Raw genomic sequence first — 23842 nt, 5'->3', positions numbered from 1 at the left:
AGTCTCTTTCTGACTTAGCTAGCCAGACTTCTGTAATGATGTGTGTGTGTGTGTGTGTGTGTGTGTGTGTGTGTGTGTGTGTGTGTGTGTGTGTGTGTGTGTGTGTGTGTGTGTGTGTGTATACTTATTTCATTGTAAATAAGAGTCTCTTGAACCTTTTTTTTTCCCCCAGGCTGGCTTCAAACCTCTAGCCTCATATCTCAGCCTCCTGATAGGCTAGCTAGTTTGACAAACACTGATACACCAGCATCTGCTTTCATGATAATTCTTAAAATTGAGCATTCCAAGGTAGAACTCAGAGCTGATAACCCTCTGCAAATCTTGTCTGGAGGTGAAGGCCTGTTATTTCTGACACATGATCATGTGACAGGACCTGAGGTGAAATGGGGCACATGTCCAAGAAGCACAGTTCACTGGGAGCATCTTGGTGTCTCTTTGCAGCACCTGTGTGGCTAATTGGGGACGAGGGGGGGAGGAAAGGCATGGAAAGTTTGTTTATTTCAGGAGTGTAGGGATTTATACTTATATTCCTTAGAGAATGAGAGAGAGAGAGAGAGAGAGAGAGAGAGAGAGAGAGAGAGAAAGAGAATATGTGTGTGTCTTGGAGAATAATGAGAGTCTTAATGAATACTAAAGATAGTATTTCTGATGTTTCTAGAATAGCAACAATCTTTGGCCAGGCACTTAGTGGCTCACACTTGTAATCTTAGCTACACAGGTTGGTGACATTTGAGGACTGAGGTTTGACGTTAACCCACAAAGGAAGTTGGAAGTAGAGCTGTGGCTTCAATGGTAGAGTGTTATCTTGAGCTAAAACAAGGGACAGTCTCAGGCCCTGAGCTCAAGTCCCAGTACCCCCTCCCAAAAAAGTTTCTTAATCCAATTCAATATAGATTTGACATGTTTCTGTCAAAATAATATTTCAAAACAAGACAGTACAAATTAAAGAAAATAAAAATCAATTTTAACCCTCCCCAAAGGAGTGATCCTATATTAAGCCGACTGAGAATGTTCATTAAAAAAATGTAAATACCTAGATGAAATTGACTGATAGATTACTTTTGTTAGCTATCTAGCATCCAGTCTGATTTAGAAAACTAACCTAAAGAAAGCTTTCTGTGAAGTTAATAAGCTGATACAGGACTCTTGGCTCTACTACAATATAGATTGTGTCCACCTAAAAGATGTTTCTGTGTATACCAGTCCTGGGGCTTGAACTCAAGGGCCTGGGTGCTTTCCCTGAGCTTTTCTGCTCAAGGCTAGTGCTCTACCACTACAGTAGCTCTACCACTCCACTTTCAGCCTTTGGTCATTGGAGATAGACTCTCACCAAACTTTCCTTCCTGGACTGTCTTTGAACCGATCCTCAGATCTCAGCTTCCTGAGCAGCAAGGATTACAGATATGAGCCACCAGTACCTGGCTCCACTTTTCAAGATTTTGACAGTGGAGCATATCTACTGTTCCAGGCTCTTGTACAGAGACCATTGGGACAGAGGCCTCTGTACCCTTAGGGAAATGTCTTATATGTTATTCCCATGGACTCCTTGTTCCATTAATTTTTGTACTCGGTAGGCTATTATTCTTGCAGATTAACATGAGGTAGAATGACTAAGCATGCTGGCTTACGTACAGAGACTCCAAGAAAGAAAAATAAAGTATGGCTTCACAAGCAAGGAAGGAAGGAAGGAAGGAAGGAAGGAAGGAAGCAAGCAAGCAAGCAAGCAAGCAAGCAAGCAGAGAGTTTGGTTTTAGGAAAGAAAAATCATATCTTGCATTTACTTTGGAACTTGTCAAATGACTTAACTCTGCATAACCCAATCCAACAATGAAATGACCTAATAATGTTTCATTGAAATTTCATTAGAGAATGTAGAGTGGCCATAATAAAGTTGTAAAAGTTCACCTTGACGGATGACATTTAGCATTAGTTTCAAATTAGTATAATTATATGGGATTATTGCTTTATTATACATGATCATATGGCACAAGAGTCAGGAATGTAACATTACTAATTCAGTTCCAGTTGTTCTCAGATATTTAAAATGTGGTGCAGAGAGCTCTCAGGACAGACATTTATCAGGAGAGAGCAGGTAAAAGGCTGAGAAGGATTTGAGGCTGATCATAGGTTATTTAAATTTCTTCACAAACCTGCAAAAGAAAAGGGAAGTACTAAGTGCTGGTGGCTCATGCCTGTAACTCCAGCTACTTCAGGAAACTGAGATTTGAGGACTGAGGTCCAAAGCCAACCAGGGCCAAGAAGTCTGAAAGATTTTTAACCACAAATGCCAGAGTAAAGGTGTGGCTCAAGCCTTAAGCAAAAGAAGTTAAGAGACAGCACCAAGGCCTTGAGCCCAATCCCTAAAACAAGTGCATGCACACGAATACACACACACAAAGTATCTTAGTATCCTTATTCATTACATTGGCTTCATCTAACTAGGTTTTCCTTTTTTCCCCGTGTGTGTGTGTGTGTGTGTGTGTGTGTGTGTGTGTGTGTGTGTGTGTGTGTGTGTGTGTTGATCTGAGTTGGTCTTAGTGCTTGAATTCTGGGTCTGGGTGCTGTCCCTGAGCTTTTTTGCTCAAGTCTAACATTTTACCACTTTTTTTGTGTTACAGCTCCACTCTAGCTTTTTACTGGTTAATTTGAGATAAGAGTCTCATAGGCTTTCCAGCAAATGCTGCCTTGGAACCAAGATCCTCAGCTCTTAGCCTCGGGTAGCTAGGATTACAGGCATGACCCACCAAGTAGACTGTGACAGTCTACTAATACAAAAAGGAGGACCAATGCTTTTGCATTTCTAGCATGATGTAGAGTTCCAATGATCATTCCCTACAGCTTGACTTTTTGTTTTATGCTATATGGAACTCAGGGCTCTGCACATGCCAGGCAGGTGATCTATTCTCTGAACTCACCTTCAGCTCCTGGGGACCTACATTACTCAGAAGATTTAAGTGGCTCCTCTAAAACCCCCTAAAATCAAAGTACTCCAGTTTGCAGTTTATAGGCATTGTAATGATTGAAAAGAAAGCTTAAATTAGAAATGGAAACACCCTGCCAAATAAGGAAATGAATGTTCTGTTTAAAAATGTAATCATTACAAAAGGCCTAATTTTGAAATTTGTATCTGTTTTAAATACCTCAGATATCTTTGTGAGGAGAATCTTTTGATGGACTGTTGTTTCTAATTGGATTCAGGTGTATTTGTACTCAAATGTTTCCCTGTAATATACACATGAGAAAACGTATGATTGTAATATACAGATTTAAAAAACTGAATTTGAAACCATTGATTCAACTGTTGTTTGTAACCATGAAAATGAACAAAACTAGAGAAACTATGGTAAGCTTTGTGTCCTAAGAATCTTTGTTGACCGATGTAACTTGAAACGGAAAAAAAAGTAGTGTGTAGCTAGGAGCCTGCTTTTAAAATCCTCAGGAGGCTGAGATCTGAGGATGATGGTTCAAAACAGGCATCCACCGAAGAAAAGTTTCTAAGACTCTTATCTCCAATTAACCAGCAAAAGGCTGGAAGTGGAGTCGTGGGTCAAGTGGTAGAACACCAGCCTTGAGCACAAGTTTAAGGACAGAGCCCAGGCCCTGAGTTCAAGCCCCAGGCGCAGTAGGCGCAGTACGTGCAGCATGCACGCGCCCGCGCACACACACCCCTAATAATATACTCCATATGTTGTCTTGGGGATCACGAGGCCTGACCATAGTCCTCACAACCAGCCCCAGCCCGGAGAGGGGTCTCCCCAAGCGGCCAGGGCCCTCCTGCCAGGGTCACTGCCCTGGGATGAGGTGACCACCTCCTGTGCGGGGGTGGGGCCCTGCGCCCCCAGTTCCACCTCTTCAGCATTCCTTGCTGGGAAAGGAACCGGAGGACCACGGGAGGAGACACTGCTGGAGTGGAGGCGGAGGGCGGGGTCGAATCCCCGGCCCCAGGGCCCTGCCTCTCTCCTCCCTCCAGGAAGACAAAGACCCCTCCCGCCAGGAAGACAAAGACCTGCAGAATGGGGGCCGCACTGGGGGCGGCTGGACTGGAGGACGCAGCCCCGCCCCGCCGGGAAGGGCGGAGCCCGATGTAGGACCCCAGGCCCCGCAGCCCGCGGGCGGGTGGGCACCCACCGCGGGTGCGGACAGGGAGGGGCGGGGCCGCGCTGGAGCAGGGTGGGAGGGGCGAGGCCTGAGGGGGCGGGGCCTTCCGCTGGGCGGGGCCAAGGGAAGCGAGGCCGGGCAGAGCAGAGCCAGCTGGCAGGGCGGAGTCGCCGTGAAGAAAGGCTGAGCGGGGCGGAGCCAGAGGCGGGATGGAGTCCAAGGTTGGGCGGGGCCAGAGGAAGAAAGGCCGGCGGGGCGGGGTGGAGTTCGAGGCTGGGCGGGACTAGCGGGAAGAAAGGCTGGGCGGGGGCGGAGTCGGAGTCTGCGGATAGGCAATACTAGGGGTAAAGAAAGACCGGGCGGAGGTAAAACCCTCGGCTGGCGAGGGTGGATCCTGAGGGTGGGCAGAATCGCGGGTGAAGAAAGGCCGAGGTCGGAGGCGGGGAACGGTGGAACGGTCTGGCGGGTCCGAAGCATGAGGAAAGGCGGGGCCAAGGCTGAAGAAAGGCTGCGTGGGGGCGGAGCCTAAGACTGGGCGGGGCCACGACGGAGAGTGGCCGGGAGGGGCGGAGCCTGAGGCTGGGCGGAACCTCGGGCAGTAAAAGGTCCGTAGGGGGGCGGAGCCGTGCGTTGGGAACGAAGCTTGAGGAAAGATAGACGCGAGGGTAAAGAGAGCGGAGGCAGGGCGGGGCTGGTGAGGGGAGGCAGGTGGAGAGGCGGAGCCTGCGTCAGGCAGGGAGCAGGGCTGGCGGGGCCACGCGAGGGAGGGGCAAGCGCGGGACGGGGCGGCTCGGGGGCGGGGCGACGCGCGGGTGGGCGGGGCCGGAGCGCGGCTGCGGGAGGCGGCGCTGCCCGGGCGGCGGCTGCGGCGCGGCGGCGGTTGGCCGGTGGGGGTGGGGCCGCGCAGGGCCGAGGCCGCCGGCCGCTGCGAGCGGCAGTCGCTGGGATCCTGGAGGCGGGTCTGGAGCGGCTGCGAGCGTGTCCCGGCCGGCGGGCGGACGGAGGCGGCGGCTGTGGTGGCGGCTGCGGTGGGAGCCTGAGACCCGAGTTCGTCAAGCGGCGGCTCAGCAGAGAAGCAAGTGCCTGTGGCGGAGTCGGCGGCGCGGGCGACGGCCGCGGGGCCGAGGTACCCGGGGGCCGGCGGCGGTGGGAGCCGGGCCTCTTGCTGCTCGGTCCGGACCGAAGCTCGGGGGCTGCAGCGGGGCTCGAACCCCACCCACCCTCGGGGCCCCTGGTCCGCGCCCTCCTGCGCTCGCGGGGGGCCCAGCGGGACGGGTGCGGGGCCGGGGTGGGGGCGCCCCGCCGACCCCTGCCCGGGGCCAGGCTCCCCTCCCCCGACAAAAGACACGCCCGGCCCGGGCGGCCGAGGGCGGCTGCCGGCTTCTGCCTTCGCCGGCCTCCCCTCGGCAGCCCCCCGCGGCTCCGCGGGGCTCGGCCGCCGGGGACCCCGGGGTTCCTTTTGTCTGTCAGCTGGAACTGCAGGCCGGAACTGTGGGCGAACCCCGCCGGCGTGCAGCGTGGCTCCCAGCCCTTTCCTGCCGCGAGGAATCCCCCTCCCGGCCGTCTGTGTCTTCCCCCGGCGTGGGAGAAGGAGCCCGGACCCCAGCTTAGCTCCGGCTCTCGGTGGGAGATGAGGTCAGGGTTCCATCCCCAGACCCGTCGTCCGTGGGAGACTGAGCTCCTGGCCTCATCCCTAGCTCTGGCTCTTGGTGGGAGATTGAGTCCCTGAACTTCCTTGGTAGGAGATTGAGCCCCTGACCTCCGTCTTCAGTCCCCCTTCTTGAGTACGAGATTTGTAACCCTGATCTCCATCCTGAGACCCTGTCCTCGGTGGAATATTGTACCCCTGACCCATCCTGAGCCTCGGACCTTCGGTGGGAGATTGTACCCCTGACCCCATCCTGATCTCCAGTTTTTGGGAAGAGATTGTTCCCCTGACCCATCCTGATCTCCGGTCTTTGGGGGAGGGGGAGATTGTGCTGCTGACCCCTATCCTGAACCCCCGTTCTTGGTGCAGAGGATTGCAGAATTCAGGATGGGCTTGGGTGTCATTAGTTGTTCATATAAGGACAATCACCCTCTCCCTCCTTCTTTGTTTTTTTGTTTTGTTTTGTTTTCTTTTTCTTCTTAATTTTCCACCCAGTTCCCATCTAGCTAAAACCCTGGGATTCTTTTCCATAGATTTTGCAAACTATCCACAAAGAAGTGTGGCCAATCAGGTAGTCCCAGCCTGACTTGACTACAGTGCAAGTTGATGGAGCTTCTTAGTTGCGCTGTTCTACCAAACTAGTAAGAAAGAGCTATTTGGCTATAATTAAGGATGTTAATGGAAGTGCATAAAGAGTCTTTTTTCCCCTCTCATGTTTTTTTATAGTGAGGTTTTGAAATTTTAGGTGAATTAGATTAAAAGGGGGTTATAAAAGGGCAAGTTGTCTTCCCTAGAGGAAGGAAAATTACAAGGAAAAATGAATTTATTTAGGGATAAATTGTCCAGCTTTTTGAAAGTGCTATAGATGAAGTATTTGGCCCAGTGAGGTAATTTGTAAATTGTATCCTTTGATACATTAGCTTTTAACATCATAATGTACTGACTGAGGTATTTTTGTTTTATTTTAGTTACTTATGGAAATGGTTGGTTACCTGGGCATCTTAACATTGAGTAACCTCTGAGTCGGCTTTATTAGCCTTCTGTTTGCTGTCTGGAAAGATGCATTTGAAGAATGCTTTCAACTGAGAAGGTTTTCAAAGTGCTTTGCCTTTTCTGCCCTGTGACAGACTAATCTGAGACCATGCGAGATGGTTGCCCAGAATCCTGAAACTGGCAAAAGCAAGTACCTTGAGCAGCCATCCTTCATGAACAGATTCAGTCCTACCTGTGTACTGTGTTATGTGTCATCTCTTTGATGACTTTTAAGACAATGGGCAGCTTTTCTGTGTCTAATTTTCAGATACAGGTTTCACACTTGGAGCTTGGAGCAGCATTTTGTTTAATTTGAAAGCTTAGGCTTTCCAGTAGTCTTCCAAATGCATTGTTTCCTCTGTACACTTGAAACATCCACAATCACATGACCTCTAGATAGAACCATGGAGCTCTGTGACCCAAAGAGATACAGGAAAAGTGTTGCTGAACTTTAGCACCAGGCATTTTCCCATCAGTTCAGCAATTAAACTAATGTATGTATTCTCTGATCATCCAGAAGATGGAACCAAATAGTGCTCCACACCTTCTGTTGCCAAAAAGATTCTGTGGCTGTTGAATTTTATTCTATCATTCAAAATCAACTTATGCAAGTCCGGAGCAAATGGATGTAAAGACCAGTATTGATGTATCCGAATTCTAGTGAAGGTTGAAGATTAAAAAAAATAACTATTATGACTAATCCTTGGGAAGAGAAAGGCTGCAAAATGGCCCAGACAAGTTTACTGCAAGGAAAGCAGTTTTACTGTAGGGAGTGGGTTTTCCACAAGCTTCAGCACTGTCTCCAGGAGAAGACCAACGGTTGTAACAGCACTGCCAGTACCCCATCCCTTGTCATGAATTCTGGGAATAATGCTGGTGCTGTCTCTGGCAAAGGAGCCGCCTGGGGCGTGTTGCTGGTAGGAGGGCCTGGCAGTGGCAAGACAGCACTCTGCACTGAGCTCTTGTGGCCAAGTTCACCGACAAGCCTGCAGAGAGGTTTACATCGCCAGGCCTTGGCGTTTCATTTCTGCAAAGCCCAGGACTCTGACACTTTGTGTGTTGGAGGGTTTATCAGAGGCCTGGTGGCCCAGATCTGCCGCAGTGGACTGCTCCAAGGGTATGAGGACAAGCTAAGAGACCCAGCTGTGCAAAGTCTCCTGCAGCCCGGGGAGTGTGAGAGGAACCCCGCTGAGGCCTTCAAAAGGTAACCTTGGATGTCAGATGTGGTGTGCAACAAAGTGGTTTTTAGTTTATTTAGTTATTTATTCATTCATTCATTCGTTTATAACCATTGTGAGTTACCTTTATGCAGGGTGTATAATTGGGCATTGCTGCTGATTGATAATACACCTGTTTGGTTTTCATATTGAAAGAAACAAAACTTAGGTTTTGTACTTTTGCATAGTTTATGAATTAAAAGTCAATCTTGATTTGCTTGTTGGATTACAGAAAGCTAACTTTCTCACAGTACCCATACTTGGTAAGAGAAGTTTGATCCTGTGTTGCAGGGAGCTAGTTAGTTGCCTGAAAGAACAGGAGACTGGGTTTGCAGGGAGGTTTATAGTAGCATTTTTTTAGTAGCTGTTTGGTAATTGAGTTGTTTTTGTTTAGAGTAGTGTTGCCTTTTTAAATAAGAAAACTTTTTTCCTAACAAATCATTGGCATTGAGAATCTGCAAAGACTTTGCCAATGTTTTGGGGAAGGAATGAACTAATTGGAAAGCTGAGTGATATGTTGTGGTGATACAGAGAAAATACTGTAAGTTTAGAGTCACTTGAGTGTTTTATTGAGTGGTACAAAAACATTTTGTTCCCCTAAATTCAGGTAGGCATTTTCCCATGGTATGTGTATTGGTCTAAAGTGGCATTTCAAAGTGGTTTCAGATTCTTAAATGTGTTCAAGAAAACATCATTCCTTGAAAATAATCTGAGTGTATCTGCTCTTCTGTTCATTATAAAAAGTAGCAGACAAACTTACTTGGTGTTTTCAAGGCTTCTCTTGGGCTTGAGTATGTATGTTGCCTTTTTCTTTTCAGCATTAGCTGGGTCTTAGCAGGGAAGCGTTTGTGTCCATGGCATATAGTACACTCTGCACCTGAGGTTTGTGTGTCTCTGTGAGTGTTTACAGGAGGGATATGAATAGCTTGGAGAAGGGTAACATTGGTTTCTACTTGTCCTCAAATCTACATGAAATCTATAAAATTTGAAAGTGGTTATTAATAATGGTAGCAGTCTGTCACTATTGTAAGTGCTTAACAAATCTTTGATCTTCCCAACTGTCTTGCAAGGTGGGTGTTCTTATTCTTCCCATCTTATTGATAACTTAAAACGGGGTGGGGGGCGCATAAAAAACTGCCCATGGTTTTAAGAAGTTTAGGTTAGTGAGTAGCACATCTGAGATTTGAAGTATGTCTAATATGTAATTGTAGGAATTGCCTGGAGAACTCTATGAGGAGTGATTTAGACTTTCATATGGGATGTGTCAATGTGATTTAAGAGTATGTCTCAGATTAACATTATAAGTGAGAGGAAAGACAGGGTAGATAGAATTCAGATGGAGATTGACCATGTTAAAGTCAGCTAAAGGACTTGATTTGAGAAGTGTGACAATCTCGTAGGATTCTAACATGTAAGTACAGCCCAAAAAGGCAAAATTTTACATATTTCCCTGTTAGCCATCAGAGTAAGGGTAAATTGTTATATCATCTGTAGTTAATGAAGAAATCAGTTACGGAAGGCCTGTGACACAAATGTTAGATGAAAGGATCAAGGGAGAGTTGAACTTGATTATTTTTTTCTTATATTTTATTCTCTGTGTATTTATGTGTGTGTATTGTCTCTAAACTTTTTGTTCAAGGCTAGCACTCTACCACTTAAACTAGTTTATTGAAATTATTTTTTCTTCCTAACAGAATAATGAAGGGAACTTAAATACCACTTTGTCTTCCTTCAGATAGGGTAAAGTGTGCTGTATCTTTGCTTCAGTTGTCAAAAACCTTTCTACTGCACTGGAAATGGAGCTTGATGGTAGAGTACTTGCCTAGCATGCTTGAAGCCCTAGTTTCAGTTCCTCAGTACCACAGAAAAGGCCAGAAGTGGTGCTGTGCTAGCCTTGAGCACAAAGAAGCTCAGGGACAGTGTCCCAGCCCTGAGTTCAAGCCCCACAACTGGCAAAACAATAAGACTTTCTTCTGACCTTCATTCATTAATTCTTTTTTTTTTTTTTTGGTCGATTATGGGACTTGAACTCAGGGCCTGGGTACTGTCCCTGAGTTTTTTGCTCAAGACTAGCACTCGACCATTTTGAGCCACAACTCCACTTCCAGTTTTCTGGTGGTTAATTGGAGGTAAGAGTCTTACAAACGTTCCTGCTGGAGTTGGCTTTGAACCACAATCCTCCTGAGTAGTGAGGATTACATTTGTAAGCCACCAGCACCCAGCTTCACTCATTAGTTAACAGCTATTGAGCAGATATTTTGTGTTAAGCAGTTGTGCTGAGATACTTACTTTGAGAACATTCTCTGTGATAGCTGACATTCAGCTGGAGGCAAGAGGTAGTTAGGACATACAATTACCTACCATTAGGGAGCTTAAGTTTTAACATCTTCTTTCTTTTTTTAAATTTTTTTATTGTGAAAATACTGTACAGAGGGGTTACAATTACATGGGCAAGATAATGAGTACGTTTCTTATCAAGCATTGTAGCCTCCTCCTTTGTTTCCCCTACCCATCCCTTCCCCTCCTCCCCACCCCACTCCCCCACCCCCCCAATCCTCACATCATCTTATTCCTTTTTTTTGGGGGGGGGTCCGGTCGTGGGGCCTGAACTCTGGGCCTGGGCACTGTCCCTCAGCTCTTCAGCTCAAGGCTAGCGCTCTACCACTTGAGCCACAGCGCCACTTCCGGCTTTTTTCTTTTTTGCTTATGAGGAATGGAACCCAGGGCCTCAGGCATGCAAGGCAAGCGCTCTACCACTGAGCCAACTTCCTAGCCCACATCATCTTATTTCTATGAAGAGAAGTAACAGATAAAGTAAACATATATTTTTTATGCTTATGTAATACATGAACATTTTAGCATTAATAAAAATTATTCTGCTAAAGGGAGTGAGTAATGGCAGATTGATTTCATGTATTTTTAAATTACCATTTGATTTTTAAATAATTCTGTACGTTTACAGTTCATTTCTTTCTTTCTTTTTGTATGCCATTTAGCAGGGCTTGCATTCAAGGTTTCTTGATCTAACTTAGTTTTCTTCCTCATGGCCAGTACCATGTCTCCAGTCCTGCATTTTGCTGGGTATTTGGAGATAAGAGTCTTACAGCCTTTCCTGCCCATGCTAGCTTAGAACTGCAGTCCTCTTAGTCTTAGTCTCCAGGGTAGATAGGATCACAGGCCTGAGCCACTAAGGCCCATCTAACCATTCTTTTTATTTACCCTGTAGTGAAAGGAACTAAGTAAATGATTATATTTCATTTGAGTTTTGAGAATTAAAGGTTAATTTCTTTCATCCTGCCCTCCCCCCAGGCTTTATTACAAAATTGTACATTGTATTTTAAATGTATCTTTTTCCAGTCTTAGTGTTAGAAGAATTTCTTGGTAGCCCTATAAATGTAAAATGAATTCTAGGTATTTCAGATAACCAAATGAGTATGGAGAAGTGGGCAAGGCAGAACTGAAGATGGCCGCTTCCTTCAAATAGGCACTCCTGTGCGACTCTCACTCTCTCTCACAGACCTTCAAGCCAGTGGTCCTTCTGGAAATACACTGGATTTGGTGCTGGGAAATACAAATGTTTGTTCCTGGTTATGTCCTTCCCTGCTTTTAGTTCTCGCAAACAATGTGCCAGGATCAGGCATGAGTTTTCTCTGTGATAGCACATTTTCCATGTAGAATAACAACAGTTTTTTCTGTGTAATGTCAATACTAAAAACAAAATGCTTTTATGAGTACTATGCATTAAATGTAAGTGGAATAAAATTATGATGAAAAGTTAAACAATGAATTCTAGGCTTTAAAAGTGCAACAGAAACATTGTATTAACGGGTTTAAAAAGTAAGGTGACTGATTTAAAACGATTGAGCTGGGCACTGGTAGCTCCAGCTGTAATTGTAGCTAGTCAGGAAGCTGAGATCCAAGGATCCTGGCTCAAAGCCAGCACACAGGCAAGAAAGTCCATGAGACTCGAGACTCCTTATCTCCAATTAACTATCAAAAAGCCGAAAATGGAGCTGTGGCTCAAGGTGGTAGAGAACTAGCTTTGAGCACAAAAATACAGGGACAGCACCTAGGCCTCAAGTTCAAGCACAAGGATTAGCATACACACACACACACACACACACACACACACACACACACACACACACACACACACACACACACACACACACACACACACCACACACACACACACACACACACACACACACACACACGAAAAAGATTGAAAACTGGGAGTCCAAGCTGACATCTGTTGTTTATGTCAAATGGGAATCCTTGGAAACTTGCATATTCTTACTAATCTTTTCATTGCTCTTAGGATATTTATGATTGTTCACTTATATCTCTAGGTTTTCATCTTACTTTGCAGTTATTTATGTATATATATTCTATATTAAGCATTGCTTCTTAATGACTTTTTATATGTACCACAGCACTTTGTATAGCATGTTTCATAGAATGATTGCTAATTACATTTGAGTGAGCACACAATACTGTTTGCTTATTTATTACAATGTGTCTGAACCTAACTGAAAGCTCTTAAATAAGAAAGAAAATTGAAATGTTTTGTTATTTAGGTCACTTTTAATGAAGACCAGGCTAATGTATAATTTACCAATAAAGAACTGTCTGCTATTTAACATGTACTGTGGCATCAGACCAGATAGTTCGATGTAGCTACTAGCTACCTATCTCCTATCACAGCTAATTCCCACACACAAGACAAAGAGGTTCAGAACAGAGGGGAGCTTCTTCCAGTCTTTCTGGTGGTCTCAAGTCTCTGGGTTGGCAGACTATTCCACTTCCATAGCATGGCTCATAGAACTAAGACTGCTTAAGACAGTTGTCATCCATTCTTTTATACGTTTATAAGATCCTGGTGACAGTATCTTTATTGTCCAATTGTTAAATGGTGTACGTTTGCATAAAACATTGTCTTTTAGTCTTAGTTCATGTGATTTTTTTTTTCTTTAAATTGTCTAATTGTTTTCAAGTTTAGTCGTTTTCACTCTAAGGTAGACTTCCATTTAGTCTTTTGAGAAAGAGAGAGAGAGAGAGAGAGAGAGAGAGAGAGAGAGAGAGAGTCCTAGAGCTAGAACTCAGGGCTTGGGCCCTGCCCCTGAGCTTTTTCCTCAAGGCTCTTGTTCTGCCACTTGAGCCACAGCTCCACTTCTGGCTTTCTGGTGTTTGATTGGAGGTGCATGTCTCACAGACTTTCCTGCCTGGGATGGTTTTTGATCCTTAATGCTCAGATATCCGCTCCTGAGTAGCTAGTATTACAGGACTACAGGCCATTGTCCTGTCCCCTGTCCCATCACCCTCCCACCACCACCTCTCCCCCTCCCCCCCCCCCTGCTTTGTTCATACCTTTGTAGTAAGTAGTGTGTGTTGAGTGTACATTCCTCTATGTCTCCAGCACTTGCTTTGTTTTCAAAATTATTTATTTTAGAAAGTAAATAAAGTTGTAGCACAGTTTCAAAACACTTGTTAGGGAAACTTTTGTTTTGATATTTTAAAATTGAGTATGTGCTGGGTGCTGGTGGCTCACGCCTATAATCCTAGCTACTCAGGAGGCTGAGATCTGAGCTTCCTGGTGTGAAGCCACCCTGGTAGGACATCTGTGAGTCTCTTATCTCCAATAAACTACTCAGAAAAAGCCAGAAGTGGCACTATGGCTTAAGTGGCTAGACTTGAACACAGAGAAACCCAGAGTTCAAGCCCCAGGACTGGCAAAAAATAAAATAAATAAATAAAATTGAGTATGTTAAGTATATCCTTTCCCTGTAGTAGATGATTCTTTTGGAGTCTTATTGTAAAGTTTTCCCCCTTGACACATACCTGATAGTTTTTTTTGTGTGTGTGTTTTTATTTTTATTTCTATTGTGAAAATACCGTACAGAGGGGTTACAGTTACATGGGCAAGATAACCTGATTGTTTTAAACAGCATTTGTTGAGTACCTCATCTTTCATGCTTTATTTGTAATGCTACCCCTGTGAGATATGCTTGCACACGCATACACACACACACACATACACACAAACATATACTCATTTGGCACACACAGTTATATCTGTATTTCTGTGTTCTCTAATCTGCTTTGATTTATTCATTAGTTTATCAAATGTATAGTAGAGCTGGGCACCAGTGGCTCACATCTGTAATCATAGCTAATTAGGTGGCTGAGATTTGATCCAAGCCGACCAGTGCAGGAAAATCTATGAGATTCTTACCTGTTATTAGCTAATACAAAGCTAGAAGTGGAGCTGTGGCTCAAGTTATCACCAGAATTGAGTGAAAAAGCTCAGGGACAGCACCCAGGCCTTGAGTTCAAATCCCAGGACCTGCACACTCACAAAAACATAAGGCGTCAGGAAATTACCAAACTGATATTAGGTGTATAGTCTAGGTACTGGGATATATTAGTAAATAAAATGACAAATATGCTCTGCATTTGATAAGGCCACATTTTTGAGAATTAGAGCAGATACAAAGATAAAAGTATTAAGGAGTGAAGTTAAGTGTTATACAGAAATCAAAGCAAGGTGAGGAGAGGGAATGGTGCACTGGGCTGCAAGGAGGCTTGTGTTTTGGGTGGGGAAGAGTTTTAGGGTGTTGTGAAGGAAGTCTGACCAGTCCTTCAGTTGAAAATGTAAGAAGTGCAGTGTACTGGCATGTTTGGAAGTTGGTTTTGTGTTTTCCAAGAAAACAAATGAACTGCTGTGACTGAAATAGAGTAGCAAGGACCAAGTAGTAGGAGATAGGCTTGAACTTGGAACATCCGATTCTATTTTATTTTTTTCCTCAAAGGCTGGTGCTCTACCACTTAAGCCACATTTCCATTTCTGGCTTTTTTTGGAGATTAATTGAAGATAAGAGTTTTACAGACTTTCCTGTCCAGGCTGGCTTCAAACTGTGGATCTTAGCCTCCTGGGTAGCTAGGATTATAGGTGTGAACCACCAGCACCTGCTTGATTTTTTTTTTTTTAATACTGACTTACCTGATAGCATATTGGATGAGAAAAATAGTAAAATATGATTCAAAGAATTTTGGCCTGAGAAACTGGAAGGAGAATTGTTAGTCACTGAAAAGCAGAAAATGGATGAATACAGATGAAAGAGGGTTGGAGGTCAGGAGTTAAATTTTTGTAGCTGTTCAGCATTGGATGTCTAAGCAGATTTATAGGTGCTGAGAAGATACAGAAAAGAGGGGCTTCCAGCCCATATGAACTTGGAGGGGTCCTGTGAGATATAAATGGTAATGAGCTTGTGTAAGAAGAGAAAAAAAGATGCAAGATATGAACCTTGGTGTGCTTTAAAATTAAATGGTTCATAAAATGTGAAGAAACAGCTGCTGGTGTGCTAGGAGGCAGCTTAGTAAAAAGGTGAAGGACGTGCATAGAAAGCGAGAAGGATAAAGGAATATTTCTGCCCAGTTGAGGATAGGAGCATTGGAGTCATATCTTGAGATAAAACTAGATTTAAAAGTAAAGCTTGATACTCACATCATAAGTGAATGGGAAGAGTAACCAATGTAGACAGAATTTTGGAAGCATTTAGTGGAATGGGAAACAGTGAAGTTAAGTAGTAGCTAGAGAAGGTTGTTTTTAGAAAGATATTACAGGATAATACCTTTGAATAATAGTGAATAATTTGAATAGTAATGATTTTTTAAAAAGAGGGTGTAGCTGGAAATGCAGTGGGTTGATGGGGTAGATATTCTAGTGATTGCATGAAATTTTTCTTGTTATGTATCCCTGCAATGTGTTTTATTTGTTATTTCTACATACGCTTTTTTGTTGTGTAGGAAGCAAAGTCAGGATCTGTGGGGGGCTATAGAGGGATAGAGTTGAGAACAGTGAGAGTTGGTCACCCATTAGTGTTTCTCAAAATGGAGGATCTCTTATCAAGATCTGTGAGGTCAAAACTATTTTTCAAAAGAATACTAACATAGTAAATGCTTGTAAAACTTCTCATTCCCTTCCCAGGGTACTTTGGAACTTCTAGCACTACACAATGTGAGATATTGTAAGAAGCTGAATATCATAAAATTCTTGAGATTTTTATTTATAATTAGGCTTGTATTGAATCTGTAGATTACAGTATTGAATCACATATCCTTCTGTTCATTTAGATTTGGTATGCTGGTATTTTTCAATTTCTTTAATGTTGTTTATTTACAATGTCAGCTCTGGGGCTTAAAACACAGGGCTTGCACACTGTCCTTTAGCTTTTTTGCCCAAGGCTGGTGCTCTACCACTTGAGACATAGTTTCACTTCCAGTTTTTTGGTGGTTAACTGGAGATAAGAGTGTCACAGATTTTCTTGCCTAAGCTGGCTTTTAACTATGACCCTCAGATCTCAGCCTCCTGAGTTATAGGCATGAGCCACCAGTACTCAGTGCTAGTCATTTTTGTAGAATGACTCCTAATGCACAACCTTACTGTTATCATTATTATTATTTTTACTGTTATTATTACTTTAATCTTATTATTACTCATTAATTGTTAACCTGCAATCACTTTCATTTTAAAAAGTATTTCCTATGTTGAAAAGCCTCCTGAAAGTATTATTTTTATTACCTTGAAGATAATGTCTTTTTCCTCTCTGGTTTCATTTAAATTTTTTTGTGTGTCTTGAAGGTTTTTGTTGCTTTTCATTTTAGTAGATGCCTATGCATTGATGCTTTTCCTAAGTTTTGTGACTGTTTTGTTTATTTTTTACCAGGCTTCACTGTGATTATTTGCATACATGCATATAATGCACCCATTTCTTCAGATATTTCTATCTGCTTTTTCCTGTTCTTTTTCTTTGCATGTGTGCTGCACCTTGGAACTATATGTTCCACTTTTTTTTTTTCACTCATCTCTCTTCTCTTTGTGCTTCAGCTTGGACATTTTCTGTTGACTTCTTGTTTTAAATTTCTGTTTGTACCTTCTGTTGAATGCTTTCATAGTTCCTGATGTTGGATAAGATGTTTTCTTAAATAGCATGGAAGTTTTAGTCATTTTGTTTTTTTAAAGATTCCATTATGTTCAATGGAAGTTTTGTCCACTTACTTTTATTTTCTTCAACATGCTAATCACATTTATTTTAGCCTGTGGTAGTGAAGATACTTTATTTATCTGTCTATATCTATTGTTTTTTTCCTACAAATTACTGATCTTATATTCTTGTTGCTTTTTTTCTAGTAATTTTTAATTGTAAGAATACTAGAGGACTGTCTTGTTCCAGAGGTTGTTTATTTGTATTTTTAAACTCATTTTTTTGATCTTCAAATGGCAGTCCAAGGGGTTATAATTTAACATGACCATTGTGTGTCCACTGCTCCTTGATCAGAGGCAATCCCTTCCACCATTCTCCCAGTCACACACCCCTGCCCCTGCCAGTCACATTGTTCCCCTACTTCCTTAGTCACATATTATGGCTGTGTTCATCCAGCATTATCTTTTCAGAGGTTGTCCTTGTGGTTTTTTGCTGTTGTTTTTAAATCAGAGGAGGTTTTCCCTGTCCTCTCCTGGCCAGCTTTGATGGCAAAATTAGGGCTCAAGCTGGCTGGGCTCCATCCTCCTGTTCTCATAAGGCCGCTGGTTTATATCTGTTTTTTGCTCGGATCCACCTAAAGATTTGATCAGAGCCTGTAGGTGTCTCCTCAGCTCCTGTGACTCCACAATACACTTTTCTCCCGAGTAATATTTAGGTTTAGCTCTGTGGCTTCGTGCCCCATATCACTTCAAACTTTTACAAATCTCTTTGAATTCTCTGTTTAAAACAAGCACCCTCTCTTTGGCAGAATTTTGTTTCCAATGTACAGACTAGGAGAGATTTCATGTTGGTCTTTAGACATACTTGACCTAGTTTCCCACTCTTTTAAGTACAGCCCAGAAGTTAGCAAACATACCTTAGGGAAATTTAGTCTTGTGGTCAGGACAGTTCACATTTGTACTTTAAAAGACACCCAGCTGACCTCTAAAGCCCTACTGGTTTTGTTCCCTTGATAGAATCCCTCTGGGTGGACCACATCTGATTCTTGGTCTCTGCCTGTAATCAGCTTATGCTTTCAAGTGAGCAAATGACCCTTGAGAAGAAATCAGCAATCTGTATTTCACTTCTTTGAAAAAAACTCTTCTCTGAAGTTTGAATTCCTCCTGTGTTCTTGCTTCAGCAGCCCTCTATGTCTACAAAAACACAGACCAGACTGTATAATCCATTTTCATCTCTTTTTTGACCTCCTGCAATTGTTTATTTATTTGTGCTAGTCCTTGGGCTTGAACTCAGGGCCTGAAAGCTGTCCCTGAGCTTTTGTGCTCAAGGCAAGGACTCTATCACTTGAGTCTCAGCTTCCCTTCCAGCCTTTTTGGTGTTCAATTTGAGATGAGCGGCTCATGGACTTTCTTGCCAGGGCTGGCTTCTAACTGTGATCCTCAGACCTCAGCCGCTGGGGTAGCTAGGATGGAAGGTCACTGGTGCCCGGTCCTAACTACATTTATTTTGTTCCTTTTTGGATTTTGGATTTGTTTTATCTTCTTTAGTAATTGGGTTTTTTGTCTGTAGTTTTTGTTTTTTCATTCTCAGGGATTGAACCCAGGGTCTTGCACTCTTATCACTTGAGCCTGTATTTCCAGCCATTTAGGTTTAAATATGGGCTCTTGTTTCCTTTCTACTTGGGCTAGCCTTGAAATTCCTCCCTAGTAACTGATGTAAGGGTGGCCGAAAGGACTCTCCTAAGCCGTTCAGGCAGAGGATGGCTTACAGAGAGAGACACCAAACTGCTGCCCAGTCAAGGTGGAGCAAGAGGGATTAGGTGGGAGGAGAGATTCTACAGAGTGGGGAAGCTGGCAAGGCCACAGCAGAAGCGGAAATGATCTTGGAGACCGGGCCCTCCCTCTGCCCCAGCATGCCAGCTGCCTGGGCTACAGGTGCTGGGCGGGGACTTCCAAGGTGCAGCAGGAGAGACCAAGGGAAGGGGCCATTTCTCCCGGGCGGACACAACCACCAGTATTATAAATATGCACCACCACACCCAGCTTATGCTATTTCTTTTTCAAAAATCTAATTTTTTCTGCTTTTATTTCTGTGGACATTACAAATGTCATGTTTAAAATTCTTTGGTTGTTCAGGCAGAGCTCATTAGCTGCCCTGCACAAGATGGAGGTGTAGAGAGGGACCACTAGTTGCAAGGTTGAGGTTGGGGGAGAGGGCAGGGAGGAGGCGTGGCCACAGCAGAGGTGGAAGTGACCTCAGAGCCTGGGGACACCTCCCCACTGCCCCCAGCTGTGCCAGTTACCTGGTATACAAGTGCTCTGTGAGGACTTATTGAGAGGACCACCTGTGCTTGGAGTGAAACCATGGGAAGGGGCCACAGGGGGAACAGTGGGTGTTTGTATACACATACACTCTCTCTCTCTCTCTCTCTCTCTCTCTCTCTCTCTCTCTCTCTCTCTCTCTCTCTGACTTTCTCTTGAGCATGAGGAGTTTCACTTCCCCTCTCCACTTGTGACCCTCTCACAACCACCATTTCTGCTGCTTTATTCTTCCTGCTGTAATTGTGATGGATTGTCTCACTATTTATTCCCTAGTTCCCAGTGAGATTCGAATGAGGGCTGAATTTTGAGATGCAAAGTTCCAACTCCAAGCTGCTATTGGCAATTTTGTAGGTGGCATGTTGACTCAAGATCTTTGTGGATTCAGGTCCTCTCTCCCTTGAGGCCAGCTTTGTGCCTTCCATGCTACAGCTGCTTCTGATTACAGGGAGCCTGAGCTATGCTCCTGTAGCTGCCCACAGCAAACAGCCAGGCTGCCTCTGCCCATTCTAGGCAGGCCTTGCATTCACCTCACTTGCAGAGCCATGTTTATCTACTTCTCATGTTTGAAGATGTCTGTCTTTCCCCTGGCTGCTGTGCTTTTTTTTTTTCTTTTTGCTTCCATATTTCATTTTTCCCCTGTGTTGTTTTAGCAAAGAGAAGGGCAGTTCATGAAAATATGAAATGACATTGTACTCATAAATTGATGTGTTAAAACCCCCCTGTACAACTAAAGGTAATGAAATTATAAAGATAAAGATTATTATATAAAAATTATAAAGATAATGAAAAAATGAAATTATAGCAACTCCTTCATCAGAAGTTCAGAGACAAATTTTACCTTACATTTTGATCAAACTCCTGACTTGATTTTAATTCCCAGTTACATTTACTACATTTTTTTTATGTTTTGGTAAATAAATAGGTGCTATTTTTAGTTATCTAATTGTATTTTTTTTTCAGTCTTTCCTGTTTCATGTATTGGGTGGATGATTTTGTTCTGAAGAAAATAAGAATTCTAAATGTCCTTTGAAAAGAAGACAACATACATGGATTAGATACTTAGACCAGGGCATTGGTGGCTCACGCCTATAATCATAGCTAGATCTCAGAAGGCTGAGATTTAAGTATCGCAGTTTGAAGCCAGCCCAGACGGAAATGTTTATTAGACTCTTATCTCCAGTTAACCAGCAAAAAGCCAGAAGTGGAGCTGTGGCTCAAGTAGTAGAGCATCAGCCTTGAGGGCAAAAGCTGAGGGACAGTGTTGAGGCCCTGAGTTCAAGCCTCAGTATGGACACCAAAACCAAACAGCAACAAAAAACTTCTCGTCTTCTCTATAAACATAGCTTTAAAGTCTAAATTTTTGAAGAATTTAATCATTTGTTAATAAAATGATAAGCAGATATGCTTTCCTGTGCTCCTAGATGATTTAGAAAGTGCTAAATATTTGGGATTAATCTTGTAACTTGGCCTCACACATCTTGGCACATTCTCTAATTGAGCCACATTCCCTAATTGTCTTAACATCTCAATGCTAAATATTGCAGGGAATTGTGAGATTTCAGGCTCTAAAATTCAAAATGGGTTATCTGGTCATTACTTTGTCTTAATCATCTTGCTTTCACTATAACAAATACTTGAGAAAATTGACTTTAAAGAGAGAAGGTGTTTGGGCTGACAGTTTTTTTACATGCTTTCATCTGGATAGCTAATCCATTGTCCTTAGGTCTCTGGTAATGATGGGAACTAGTACAAACCATAATTTCTCAGCCCATTACCAGCAGGTGCCCAGGATCCCCTTCACTAATGTGCCTCTAGCAACCTCAAGACCTTCCCCTACTGTCTGCCACCTTCGAATAGTGCTGAAGTCAGGACACTTAACTCCTACTATACATGATGCTTAATGTTAAACATCCTTTTTAAATACCATGGTCACTGGTAATAAATGTAGAAAAGTATTTGGATTCTTATAATTAAAAAATATTAGACTATTGGAAATTTTTTTGTCAGTAATTATTCATAATTCTAACTTGTTTGCCATGCTATAGTGAAGTCACAGGAGAATGAAACACATTTCAAGAAGTCTTCCATCTGGGGAGGGGAGGTTGTGGTTCTTGGTTCATGCTTTGTCCTCATAAGGGACAGGATCTTTTCTCACGACACTAAGATCCCATTCACGAAGCTCCACTTTCCTGATCCAAACTACCTCTTGATTCATAAACTTGATGTTAGGATTTCCTCCTGGTCTGTGAGTTTGAGGTTAGAGAGAGAGAGAGAGAGAGAGAGAGAGAGAGAGAGAGAGAGAGAGAGAGAGAGAGAGTGTGTGTATACTGAAGCTTTTGTGTTCTTGATCTATAGCTCCACTTCTGGCCTTTTTTTAACTCTGGGCCTGGGTGCTGTCCCTCAGCTCTTCAGCTCAAGGCTAGCACTCTACCACTTGAGCCACAGTGCCACTTCCGGATATTTTTTTCTTTTTGCTTATGTGGTGCTGAGGAATCGAACCCAGGGCCTCAGGCATGCAATGCAAGTGCTCTACCACTGAGCCACCTTCCCAGCCCCCACTTCTGGCTTTTTGTTGGCTAAAATGTTTGAATTTTGGAAGGGACAAACATTTCAGCTGTGGATAAATGGTTGTTTTTTAATGCTTAGTTGTATTTAAGAAGACAAGGAAGTGAGTGCTATTATACATATTTGACTTAGAAGACAAATTCATGACCCTCCCCATAACCAACCCATGTCATGACAGACAAAACCATTTTTAAAATAACTAACCATCTAAGTCTCTTCACATCATATTTACAGTGTTTATATACTCCTAGCTACTTGGTACCAGAGATGGGCAAGACTATGATTGTAGGCCAATCCAGGAGACATCTTTGCTAGACCCCATCTCAAGTCAGGTGCAGTGGTGAGTGCCTGCCATCCTAGCAACAGGGGAAAGCATAAATAGAAAGATCACTGTGCAGGGTGGCCTGGGTTTAAAAAACAAGAACAAAACAAGACCCTGCTTCAAAAACAACCAAAGTAAAAAGGCTGGAGGTAGGACTTGAGCAATAGAGTGCTTGCCTAACAAGTGCAAAGCTCTGAGTTCAAACCCCAGTATATCCAAAACAAAGCAAAAAATGTTAATAACAACAGATACTCAGAAATTGGAAAATCTTCCTAAAAACCTTGTGTTTTGGTAATGTACTAATCATTGCATCAGTATTGCACTGATCATAGCTTAGAAAAAGTTGTTGGAATTCTTATGTTAAGAGTTAAAGGTTTAAGTGTTTTGTCTCACATTTAAAACTAATGGGTAACAAAGCAAGAGAAGAGAGTGATACTGTGAAGTGATACTGTGAAGTTAACAATGATCATAAGTGAAGGCCTAGTGCCATCCTCCCCTTTCTAATCCAAACTACAGGACCTCATTCTGTGCCTTCCCCCTCTTCCACCTTGCACTCCTCAGCCCACAGCAGAGATGTTGTAAATGTCCATTAATGCTACTGAGTAGCAAACAGAGGGCATAACACTTTATCTCAGAAAAACTACTGAAACACACATTTTGGATATGTGAGCTGCAATGGTGCTGCTCTCCATTCTTCTTCCTTACCTTTTTCCTTCTCTCTCTCTCTCTCTCTCTCTCTCTCTCTCTCTCTCTCTCTCTCTCTCTCTCTCTCTCTCTCTCTCTCTCCTTCCCTCCCTCCTTTCCTTTCCCTCCCTTTACCTCCTTTCTCCCTCCCCTCTCCCTTCCACATTCTTTCTCTCCCTCTTCTTGTTCTATACTTATTTCTTACTTTCTCTCTATATCTCTCAAACTGATAAGTTACCCTAAAAAAAAGTCTGTCACCCCAGAATTACAACAGTATTCTGTTCCTAATTGTTAAACAAAATAGTAGGAATCGGTTAACAGCATGCCATGATGAGGAATGCAGAAGCCTGTGGCAGTTACATGTATAAACCATGGCCCCTCAGATGTGTTTGATAGATAATACTCTGCTTGGGCTGAGTGGTTGTATTTTAGTTTTAATTAACCATATCTGTTATTTACTTTATGTTAAAATACGCTTTCAGAACTATTCTTATTGCTGTAAAAATGGAACTATTAAAAACAAAATTTTCTGAAAATATCCTTCCTCTTTAACATTATGGCAGGTCAGAGCCAATTAATGCTGGGTTAATTTAATAATTGAGGTAGATTATATAGTATAGATGAGTCATAACATCATATATATACATATATATTTACTTAATTATCAGAAATGAAGACATGTAGGGACATATTCTGACATCTAAGAAAAATTTTGACTCCATTATTTCCTTCAAGTGATTGTAAGAGATGGTTTTCTTTGAAATATTACATATTAAAAATGTTCCTGTGATTGAGAGTATCTCAATTTTGTTTTTACTTCACTGCAAGTCTAGCATGTCCTTTATGAAAACTTTACTTTGTTTCTTCCTGGAGTCTAAACCTAAAAACAAAAAAAAAAATCATAAAATGAACCTTAATCTACCACTTTGACATATGATAAAAATGGGGTTCTTATCCACACTGGGGAG

The 23842-nt window shown here is 43.0% G+C and overlaps 1 protein-coding gene across 3 annotated transcripts in view; it reads left to right on the top strand.

Annotated features, from left to right (window-relative positions):
* The first annotated feature begins 5047 nt into the window (after positions 1-5047).
* The window catches only part of Ankrd50 (ankyrin repeat domain containing 50), a 38081-nt gene continuing 19286 nt past the window's right edge, over positions 5048-23842 (top strand). The window contains exons 1-2 of one of the 3 annotated variants that reach the window (XM_070022559.1): positions 5048-5224; positions 6715-7982. In XM_070022559.1, the coding sequence (XP_069878660.1) occupies positions 7471-7982 (512 nt within the window). In that variant the 5' untranslated portion in view covers positions 5048-5224; positions 6715-7470. Of the gene's footprint in view, positions 5225-5629; positions 5734-6360; positions 6388-6714; positions 7983-23842 lie in introns of those variants that run through there. The other 2 variants (XM_070022560.1, XM_070022561.1) reach the window with 2 other exon arrangements.

The sequence above is a fragment of the Dipodomys merriami genome, unplaced genomic scaffold (assembly GCF_024711535.1).
Source record: "Dipodomys merriami isolate MVZ:Mamm:240054 unplaced genomic scaffold, mDipMer1.0.p SCAF_15, whole genome shotgun sequence".
NCBI classification, from domain to species: Eukaryota; Metazoa; Chordata; class Mammalia; order Rodentia; family Heteromyidae; genus Dipodomys; species Dipodomys merriami.
Note: the sequence above shows the minus strand (reverse complement) of the source record. Positions and strands in the feature narration are given on the sequence as shown.